This window comes from Pocillopora damicornis, chromosome 9 (assembly GCF_964200805.1).
Source record: "Pocillopora damicornis chromosome 9, jaPocDami1.2, whole genome shotgun sequence".
NCBI classification, from domain to species: Eukaryota; Metazoa; Cnidaria; class Anthozoa; order Scleractinia; family Pocilloporidae; genus Pocillopora; species Pocillopora damicornis.
In genome coordinates this window covers 5,906,109-5,917,169 of record NC_142678.1, presented here as the reverse complement: position 1 = coordinate 5,917,169, position 11,061 = coordinate 5,906,109, and the positions used below count along the sequence as shown (strand labels likewise).

The following is an 11,061-nucleotide window of genomic DNA, read 5'->3' as shown; positions in this document are numbered from 1 at the left end:
TAAACAGTTTCTCCTTAATCTTGTGCAGTGTTTCCAAAACACGTAGATGGTAAAAATGTTCGCGAAGATAATGATCAAAGATTCAACAGTTATAAAAGCAAGAATTACCACAGAAGCCGTGTCGGACATGACGCCTTTTCTTTCGTTGCTTCCTTCTGTTATACCTGTCACTAAAAAAATCTCTGTTCCACAGTCACCTTTAAAAGAACAAAGTGGATTCACGGTTCACTCTGTCACAATTTTTCCGAAACATGCACATGTTGGAAAAAAATGAAGAAGATGACAAAATTTGATGTTCAGCATGGAATTTCACTTTGCTTTCCTCACCGATATTTGCCGCTAACAAATTATGTAACTTCCCGTCTCAACGCCTTTTTTGAAGCGGTTAGCTGTAAGAGCAAATGTTTTATTTAGAAAGTGCTAGCGGTAAGATCAAATGAGTTTAAATCCAATTAACAATAAAGGCCTATCCTAAGTGCGTGTCAATGGCGATGCAGGAAATTCACTCCTTGACTTCCTTAATATAAGCTTCATAAGTATATAAAAAAGTTAATGGAGCGTTTCGTGATTACCGCCGAGTAACCGAAGAGACAAAATTGCGTATCAAGTGTTTAACTTTCGACCATTTGTCAGTATATTGACAGAAATAAACTTATTCTTTGGTTTCTGTAAGGTATATTCTAAAACAATTATTTACTTCAGTGTTGGTGAAAGTAGTGAATAATTGCTGAATAAATAATCTGTACCAAAACACTGAAGACTGAAGTGTTGTTATGATAGGCACTCCCCATTGAGTTGGCATCGTTTAGAGTAGTCCTGTTAATATCCCCCAAGGCAATAATGATTGCGTAAAATTCGTTGCGTAACATACAAATCTTTGCTTGAAGGATCGGTCATTATTTATCGCTTTGTAGCCTTTTGGAATTAAGGAAAAATAATCATTGAAGTTTGTGATATCATTATCTGTCAGGTAGAGCGGCAAAACGCGCCGGCCAAGTCAACTTCGTCACCAGGCCTCCCTTTCCTACGACCTCTACTCAAACAGCTCGTAAATAAAAGCAGTAAACAACAACTCTATGCAGGTAGTATGGAGATGTCCTATGCTTTCAGTCCACATAGTTATTATTCATTTGTATGTTTTGTGCGATCAACTAGCTGTGCTCTGAGTTATTAATGGTATCATAAGAAAAACTGTGTTAGCTTCGCCTTTATGCAGAAGCGGTGAACAATGTTTGGAAGATTATCCAAATGATTGCTAACTCCGAATCACAAACTTTCTACTCAACGGAAAAGATCAAGATAACACTGACGTTTTCATCTCAACAAAAGTTAATCTAGCGGTTTTGGTTTGTATGATAAAAATGGAATTTTTCTCCAATTTTAATATGTGAATAAAAAAACGCCAGAATTGTCAATCATCCGTTAATATAACAGTGTGCCTTTGTTTACTTCAATAATATTTATTCAGGTTTTTTATTCTTTATTTCCGATCCTTTTTTAAAGTTCTTGATTAAAACGTAGAAAGGGCAAACATTTGCGGGTGGTCAAATTGTACGTTCCTAGATATTGATTACGAATCTCGCTCACTTTCCGCGTAAAATCTTGAAAAACGCAGTAGGTTTCGGTCAGAAGCAAAGGATCAGTCAATTTGAAGGGAATTTTCGTTGAATTTTTCGAGCATGTTTCATACCTATGCTATTGCGATTCTGTGCATAATTTGTGTTGAGTCCTTACTAATTTTCATGTGCAACGCTTTCACCATATTCGTGTTTTGGAAAAACCGTAACAAACTAAAGAGAACCACATTTCTTCTCATAAACTTAGCTGTGGCAGATCTTCTTGTCGGACTCATCCAGTTGATATCAACAGGAGCGTATAACACTATACCTCAAATCCAAACAAACAGCACACGAGCTGGCATTGAGTCAGAAGAATGGATTTTGGCTCTGCCTCAAGTATTGCCACCGTATGCATCAGTATTTTTCCTTGTGCTCATCTCACTGGAACGTGCATATGCTCTGATATGGCCGTTACGACATCGAGTAGCAAGTATCAAAGGCTATATTTACAGCGCTATCTTTGTGTGGGCTTCTGCCATAGCTCTTCAGACATTTTCTTTGCTTGTTATGTACTGTAAAATTCTGAATTTTGATCACTTGATAATCGCATTATCTTGTATATCGGCTTTATTCCTGATTACAATTTGTGCGTGCTATTTGACAATACGAGCTAAACTCAGTTCCATTGGATTGGCTGCAGTTGCGGGCAAGGGAAATTCACTAGAACAGAACAAGAAACTCTCCAAGGCGCTTTTCACCGTGACAGCTGCTTCTCTTGTCTGTTGGGCTCCAAGTAGTGTCGGTTACTTTATTTTTCATCTGAGTTCCAAGAGATGTCCGATCGCAGTTGTTCACAGTTTTTACATTTTTTATTTGGGCAATTCTTTGGTGAATCCCATCATTTATAGTTTTAAATTTCCCATGTTTCGAAAAACTTTACGAAAAATGAGACTAAAAAAGACTCAGTATAGAGTCAGTTGAACAACACAGGCCTATGAGCTTCTAGTTCTCAAGTCTAAAGAAAGCCAAGAACAATTCCAGCTGATTTCTATTGGAACTTCAAACTTCGTTGATATCTAGTATACTGAAGAAATAGTTGCCGTACAGATGCTGTGAATCAGAAAAGGAACTGTACATAAAGAATCAGATTCAAATAGACTTTCTCGCCCCTTGAGAATCGCTTAGCTGGATGGCAAAAAGATGACTTAAATCTACGTGCTAAATTCTATGAACTTATATTTGAGAAGATGATAATACGACAGTAAGTGTACGCAGTGTACACTGCACATAACTTATTTCCCTTCATTTGCATGTACCTACGTGTAATTCAAATGTTGTAAAATCAGCTGTCTCTGAAGTTATTAAAATGAATGTACATGACACTGAATTGCTAATGAAGGCACGTTTGACTCCTTCAGTGTGTTTTATGGAAAAATTCTACAAAAAGTCCCTTTACTTACATAGCCTTTGGAGAATCATAAAGAAACAGCTTATTAATCTTTTAAATAAGGAAATTTGATTTTGCTTGCTGTGCCAATTGTAATGTATGATTTTGTAATTATTTCTTTCTAGAAGGTGAAGCTATTAACATTGCAATATTATAAGTTTTTTTCAACCTCTTGTGTTTACTTTGCGTTGTATGTATTGCAATGAATCTTTTCTTTTACAAAAATCTTGGTTACCTCATTTACATAAGAAACTTAAGTTTTTAATCATTTTTAACTCGTGAATTGCGCGCATGCGCAAGAGCGAGTTATAGATACGATGTGGGGAATAGCATTCGCTCGCTCGCTCGCTCGCTCGCTCGATTGGTCGATTCCTGTAAACTTTTTTTAGATTTTAGGCTTTTGAGTGCATTTTATAGTTTTTGGCGAGCAATAAACAGACGAAATGGCGACCTTTGTTGCTAAGAATAGTGGTGGGGTGAAAAAGAAGCCAATGATAATCTTAAAAGAGTTTTTTTTTTTCGTTTTAGTTTCAACAAGCGGCGCCAGCGACTGGCAGGCATGCAAGGATTCACACTGAAATAACAGAACAACCTTCGTTTTTCATAAAATTGTAATTTACAGTCCTTGAACTTGAAAACAATCCGAAGATTCATTGAAAATATCACTTACTGCGAAGCGCTCGGAGTTTACAGATGTTCAAAAGCTTTTTCTGTTATAGCGTGAGATTGAGGACAAAATTGATCATTACGTTTCGTCGCGTGTGTTTTTCCTGTGAGAAGCAACAAAAGATGCCGGCGACTGACGAAATAACAAGTTAACACGAAAATCAGATAACACCTAAACAAACAATTTTAGCTACCGATTTTCAGTGAATTTTTAAAGAACAATTTTCTTTTAAGTTTCAAGACAATTTGAAGATTCAACATACAAACAACGTACTAAAATGCGAAAGTTACACACCACAAAATTGATAAATAGGCCTGAAATGAAATTCTATCTTGTTATTGATTATACGTTGCCTAGCACGTGACCTAAATCTACCCAGGCGGAGATCCAAAATGACGGTGGCAGGCTTGGCTTAGTTATATCACTCAAAACTCGTTCCCGTTTGTCTCATTTGATAAAGAGGGAATCGTTAATGTTTTCATTAAGACAGTATTGCCTTGATTTTCTAATATTTACAACGAAAGACAGTAAATTTCACTTTTCACCCACATTTACTTCCAACCTTTTCTTTTGAACCAGAAACAAAAATGATAGACGTTTGAAACACATGACATCATCCACCTTGTCAAATGTAATAGCATGATCATTTCAATTGTAATGCCTTCTTATCCCAACGTTGCTTTGTTTCTCTGCTACATTAGCGAACACTGAACTACTGCTCGTACTCTAGATATGACAATCAACCACAAAATTCCCTAAACCAGATAACATTAAACATAATCTAAAAAATCATGTGTCAATTCACGAGTTTGCTCACAGAGCACTTTGATTCTTCATAGAGTGAGATCCGTTTCCTGAAAGTCTCAGTCAACATTTCCTCGATAAACAATGCCATTGTCTAGAACCTCGAGTTCGTTCAATTATATTTGCTTTGTTTCTTCTTTTCTTTTTACTACATCACAGAGAGAGTATACTCCGTACTTAGCCCGCCACACATGCGATGAGCTGCTATCAAATGTTGGCAAATTCCTCGATTACTTTGTAATTCAATAATGCCAGATACAAGTGTTGTCGTAATTCACGGCATTATTTTCATTGAATCCCTCGTTATTTTCTTGGGTAATACTTTCACCGTATTTGTGTTTTGGAAAAACCGAAACAAATTGAAGCGTACCTCATTTCTTCTCATAAATCTGGCTGTGGCAGATCTTCTTGTTGGACTCGGTCAAATGATAACAACTGGAGGGTTTTACATTCCACATTATATCCTGACTAACAGTACTCTTAGTAATGATGTATTGAAGCAATGGATTTTAGCTGTGCCCCAACTCTGTTCGCCTTATACATCGGTTTTCTTCCTCGTGCTCATTTCCATGGAACGTGTATATGCTCTGATTTGGCCGCTACGCCATCGAGTAGCAAGTTTCAGAGGCTATATTTACAGCGCCATCTTTGTGTGGGCTACCGCAACAACTTTTGGTACAGTGACTTTGCTAGCTGTAAAATCTGAAATCCTAGATATCGGCCATTGGATGGTTGTATTATCTTGCATAGCTGTTTTCTCTCTGATTGTAATTTGTGCTTGCTACGTGGCAGTAAGAGCTAAACTCAGTTCCAATGGACTAGTGACAGTTGCAAACAGGGACAACTCACTAGAACAGAACAGGAAACTTTCCAGGACTTTGTTTATTGTGATAGGCGCCTCTCTTGTCTGTTGGGGCTCGAGTAGTGTTGCCTCTTTTGTTTTTCATTATTGTTTCAGGTGTTATCCTCAAGCCGTTTATTTTAGTTTTTTTATATTTCATTTGGGCAATTCTTTGGTGAATCCTATAATTTATAGTTTTAAATTTCCCATGTTTCGAAAAGCTTTGAAACGGATGAGTCTAAAAATGACTTCTAGACAATATCGAGTCAGTTGAACAACACAGGCCCGTGAGCTTCTAGTTCTGAAAGAATAAATCGCAGATACAGAGCTATTTATGAGTATAAAGTAAGCGAAATGTCATTTTAACTGATCCTTATTCAACCTTTTCATCTTGGCGGTGAATCAGAAGATAAATAGAAATTAAAGAATCAGATTCGAACATCATTTCTTATCATTAACCTGGCTGTTGCAAATCTTCTTTTCGGAATCAGTCAAATGATATCAAAAGGAAGGGTATAACATTCTACGTTAAATCCAAACGAACAGTATATATATGACAGCTTTGAATCAAATCTGTTGATATTAGCCGTACCTTATTTATTGTCACCGTTTGCATCAGTATTTTGCCTAGCTCATCTAGCAGGAGCGTGCATATGTTCTGATTTGGCTACTACACCATCGAATAACAAACATCAGAGGCTATATTTGCAGTGCCATCTTAGTGTAGGCGACCGCAACAGCTCTTTAGACATTGTCTTTGCATGTTACGCAGTGTAAAATCTTAGACTTCGATCATTTGATGATTGTATTGCCTTACATAGCGGCTTTTTCCCTGATTGCTATTTGTGCATACTCTGCAACAATACGAGTTAGACTCAGTTCCAGAGGAACAGAACAAGAAACTCTCCAGGGCGTTTTTCATTGTGACAGCTGCCTCTCTTGTCTGTTGGGGTCCAGGTACTGTCAGTTGCTATATTTTTCTTCCGAGTTGCAAGAGATGTCCGATCGCAGTTGTTTATGGTTTTACATTCTTTTTTGGGAAATTCTTTGGTGCATCCAAACATTTATAGTTTTAAATTTCCCATTTTTCGAAACACTTTACAAAAAATGAGACTAAAAAAGGGTCAGTATAGAGTCAGTTGAACAATACAGGCCTATGAGTTTCTGTTCTCAAAGGCAAAATCGCGGAAACAAGGCAATTTATTGGTCTAGAAAATGCCAAAAACAATTCTGGCTGATTCCCATTGAACCTTTTTACCTCGTTGATTTCTAGTATTCTGAAGAAATAGTTGCCGCACAGATGCAGTGAATCAGAAAAGGAACTGTACACAAAGAATCAGATTCAAAAAGCCTTTCTCACCCGTTGAGGGTGGCAGAAAGATGACTTAACTCCAGGTGCTAAAATCTATGAACTTATTTTTGAGAGGAAGATGATAATGTGTTAGTAAGTGTACACATTTTACACTGCACATCAATTATTTTCCTTCGTGTGCGTGTACCTATGAGTAATTCATGTAATGTAAAACCAGCTGTCTTTGAAGTTATTAAAGTGAATGCACATTATATTGAGTTGCTAATAAAGGCACGTTTGACACCTTAGATGTATTTGAGGGAAAACTAATACAAGATTTCCTTTACTTTCATAGCTCTAAGAGAATCATAACTACTTACTAATCTTTCAAAAAGGTAAATTTGATTTGGATAGCTGTGCCAATTGTGATGTATTTTTTTGTAATTATTTCCTTCTAGAAGGTGAAGCTATTAACATTGCAATGTTATAAGTTTTTCTTTAACCCCTTGTGTTTACTTTGCGTTGAATGTATTGAACCGAATCTTTACTTTAATTAAAAATCTTGGCTACCTCGTTTACATAAGAAACTTAAGTTTTTAATCATCTTTTTCATAGCGAGATCCGTTTCCTGAAAGGCTTGATCAACATTTCTTCGATAAACAATCATGGGCTAGAACCCGGAGTTCGCACAATTATATTTACTTTGTTTCTCCTTTTTTTTTACTTCGTCACGTAGAGAGTACACTCCTTACAGCGCCATCTTTGTGTGGGCTGCAGCAACAACTCTTAGGGCATTAACTTCTCTAGTTGTGAAATTTAAAATCCTAAATATCGACAGTTGGATGGTTGCATTATCTTGCGTAGTTGTTTTCTCTCTAATAGTAACTTGCAACTTTTGTAACACACGTGGAATTAATCGTTAATTTATTCGGCCCCTGCGATTACCATCACCAAAAGCTAAAATTACCAGCAGTGTTATTTTTATAGGTAATAGCATGATTTCGAGTCTAGTTTGGTGTTAATAGACAAGAGTAAACTTTCAAAGATAAAAAAATTGCATGAGCCTATATGGAAAATGGTATTTCTGACGAATGAGTCTGCGAATAAGGCAGAAATAAATATTTTGTCGGCACGAGATACGACAAGGCCTAGGCCTTAGGCCCGAGCATCATGGGTAATGATGCAGTGGTATATAAGGGAAAGTATAGCACGTGGCGTCCATCTAGGCCTCAGAACCAACCGTTCACCTCTGGCTGATGACAAATTTATTTTAGTTTGAAAACATATTTTCTTTAGCTGAAGCCTCGTAGGATGGGCTGCCAACTGCTCTGAGTTTGGGCCATGGTTCCTACCCAGACTTCCTGTCATGTATTTTCCCCAGAGGGGTTTTTTCTGGCAGGTTTTTTCCGGTCTCTGTTTAACCGTAGTTATGTCCTTGTAAGCGGTTGCCCATCTCTGTTAATCCAGACTTGGTTAAGTTTGCATGTTAGTAATGTATACCTTTTTTTTAATGTGTAAGGAATTGTCTGTACATCGGGATTGTATATGGTATATCAGTTGCGAATATATGTATATATGCATGCCCCGGGCTATCTATTCCTCGGGTTGGTTCTCGGTAGGCTTCCCTAAATTAACTTATTTGGTGTACACTACTGTGTTATTTGTTGTGTAATGGAGACAAAATGTGCAATTTGTAGTCTCTGAAAACTTTACAAGTGCTTATTACGCCAAATTGCAAGAGAATTCATGTTATTTCTTGTTAATAATTTAATGAAAAATAATCTCAGAAAGTCAAGACCAACGAAATTTTTAAAACGTGCGCGCACTCTTTGTACCTGGCACTCATGTTACATAAGAATGCACTCGTTCTTAGCCAATCAAAGGCGCGTAATTTTTCCTTACGTTACTTACATAAAAAATGAAAATGTACCCAGTCTATTCTTAACTAAAAGATGTTGGGTGCCTTGTTAATATAAAAAAAATTAATGATATCTTTAATTACCTTCTTCATAGAGTGTAATCCATTTTCCGAAGTTCTTAATCAAACCTTTATTGACAAATTCATTACTTAATGGGTATATTCCTTCTTATGTGAAAGCCTGCCACACAAGTTGTGAGCTGTGGTTGAAAGCTTGCAAATTCTACGATTACTTTTTTGTTCAAGTATGACCGATAAAAGTGTTGTCGTGATTTACTGCATAATTCTGTTTGAATCCCTCATTATTTTCTTGGCCAATACTTTTACCGTTTTTGTGTTTTGGAAAAACCGAAACAAATTGAAGAGGACCTCATTTCTACTCATAAACCTGGCTGTGGCAGATCTTCTTGTTGGACTCAGTCAAATGATAACAACTGGAGGGATTTACATTCCGGGTTATACCCAGACTAACAGTACTCATGGTGACGATGTATTGAAGAAATGGATTTTAGCTGTGCCTTCCTTATGTTTGCCATATGCATCACTTTTCTTTCTCGTACTCATCTCACTGGAGCGTGCATATGCTCTGATTTGGCCGCTACGACATCGAATAGCAAGTTTCAGAGGCTATATTTACAGCGCCATCATGGTGTGGGCTGCCGCAACAACTCTTGGGGCACTGACTTTGCTAATTGTGAAATTTAAGTTCCTAAATCTCGCTCATTGGATAGCCGCATTAGCGTGCATCGCGGCTTTATCCTTGACTACAGTTTGCGCCTGCTACGTAACAATACGAGCTCGACTCAGTTCCAATGCACGACCAACAGTTGCTAACACAGACAATTCGCTGGAACAAAACAGGAAACTCTCCAGGACTTTGTTTATTGTTATAGGCGCCTCTCTTGTCTGTTGGGGCTCGAGTAGTGTTGCCTACTTTAGTTATCATCTGTGTTCCAGGTGTTATCGTCGACTTCTTCTTGAAAGTTTTCACATATTTCATTTGGGAAATTCTTTGGTGAATCCTATCATTTATAGTTTTAAATTCCCCATGTTTCGAAAAGTTTTGAAACGAATGAGACTAAAAGTGACTTCTAAACAATATCGAGTCAGTTGAACAACACAGGCCTACGAGCGTTTAGTTCTCAGAGAAGAAATTGCGGAAACAGAGCTTTTTATTGATTTAAAGAAAGCGAACTATAATTCTAGCTGATGCTCCTTCGACCTTTTCATCTCGGTAGTGAATCAGGAATGGAATTGACAATAAAATACTAGATTAAGATTTCCTTTCTTGCCTGTTTGAGAATCATCTGACTGCACTGCAGAAAGATGACTCAGATCAAAGGTTTCACTTTGAAATTTATAAATTTAGTACTGAGAAGATAATGATAATGTGTAAGTAAGAGACCACTGTACATTACTAATTGTCCTCTATGTGCAACTTAAACCAGCTGCTTTTAAGTAATTAAAATAGATGTGCATTATATGGAGTTACAAATAAACGCGAGGTTGGCTTTTTCAATAAGCTTGGTGAAAACTTCAAAAAAATGTTCCTTTAGTTACAAAGCCTTTCGAGAATCAAAAAACTGCTCATTTATCTTTTGAAAAGGTAATTACGATTTTGCTCGATATGCCAATCGTAGAAATATGTTTTAGAATTATTTCTTTCTAGAAGGCCTTTTTGGTGTGGAAATGTTATATATATATATATATATATATATATATATATATATATATATATATAGAATTTGCGCCTTAGAAGTCAATAAATTATATTTTTCCATTTACCCCTTATGTTTACTTTGCGTTGTATGCAGGCACCCAAACTATACTTTTAATAAAAATCTCGTGCACCTTATTTATATAAGAAGGTTGCATTTTTAATCATCTTTTAAAAATTCTAAAGAATGTCCTCTTGCTAACTCTGACCTTCGAGAATCATTCAAATATGCTTATTCTTCGTTTAAAAGGGTCGATTTGATTTTACATAAGGTGCCAATTGTGGCATACATTTTGTAAATACATTTTGTTTTCCTAGAAGTAAAAATTGTTAGCATTGCTATGTAATAATTCATTTATCAACCCGTTACGTTGTATGCAATTAACGGATAGAAATGCAGACCATCTTTTCTATAAACGAAAAATCGTTCGCTCATAATTAATTTTGGGAACTCAAGTTTTTAATTACCTTTGCCATAGTGTGAGGTCTGTTTGTTAAAGATCTTAATCAAATTTTTTCTTCTCTGGGTAAATATTGGTCAGAGCTTGTAGAATGATGTGTTTGTGTTTATTTTTCCCCTGAAATTTTTCTCCAACTGCAATATATATGCCTCGATCCTGAATTTTTGCTTTAAGAATTATAAAAACTGCTTTTCATTCAAATTACATCCCATTTTCTCAACGTGCTAATTTTGGTAAAAAAATTGTAATTATCAGTTCTTGGAAGGAAAGTTGATGATATTGCTTAGTGATTTTCTGTTTGTCATTCCCTCTCTCGCATACTATTACAAATAAGTAATTAATTCAGTCTTATCGCC

The 11,061-nt window shown here is 36.4% G+C and overlaps 4 protein-coding genes and 1 pseudogene across 4 annotated transcripts in view; 4 read left to right on the top strand and 1 right to left on the bottom strand.

Moving 5' to 3' along the window:
* Window positions 1-1,625, bottom strand: part of LOC149039819 (histamine H2 receptor-like) — a 2,510-nt gene extending 885 nt beyond the window's left edge. Inside the window, exon 1 of the mRNA XM_089182515.1 lies at window positions 1-1,625. This exon is cut by the window's left edge and continues 885 nt beyond it. Within this exon, the coding sequence (XP_089038641.1) occupies window positions 1-129 (129 nt within the window). The 5' untranslated portion in view covers window positions 130-1,625.
* A 54-nt stretch (window positions 1,626-1,679) lies between these two features.
* LOC149039818 (lysophosphatidic acid receptor 3-like) lies at window positions 1,680-2,957 on the top strand. Its single transcript, XM_089182518.1, has one exon. It carries the CDS (start codon window positions 1,680-1,682, stop codon window positions 2,538-2,540), a length of 861 nt encoding a protein of 286 aa, XP_089038644.1. The 3' UTR covers window positions 2,541-2,957.
* A 1,636-nt stretch (window positions 2,958-4,593) lies between these two features.
* LOC149039816 (trace amine-associated receptor 5-like) lies at window positions 4,594-7,187 on the top strand. Its single transcript, XM_089182517.1, has one exon. It carries the CDS (start codon window positions 4,726-4,728, stop codon window positions 5,590-5,592), a length of 867 nt encoding a protein of 288 aa, XP_089038643.1. The 5' UTR covers window positions 4,594-4,725; the 3' UTR covers window positions 5,593-7,187.
* Window positions 5,653-6,461, top strand: LOC149039817 (uncharacterized; annotated as a pseudogene).
* Window positions 7,188-8,690: 1,503 nt separating the features above from the next.
* Window positions 8,691-10,065, top strand: LOC149039815 (trace amine-associated receptor 5-like). The gene has a single exon (XM_089182512.1). The coding sequence runs from the start codon at window positions 8,775-8,777 to the stop codon at window positions 9,639-9,641; it is 867 nt and encodes a 288-aa protein (XP_089038638.1). The 5' UTR covers window positions 8,691-8,774; the 3' UTR covers window positions 9,642-10,065.
* The last annotated feature ends 996 nt before the right edge of the window (window positions 10,066-11,061 follow it).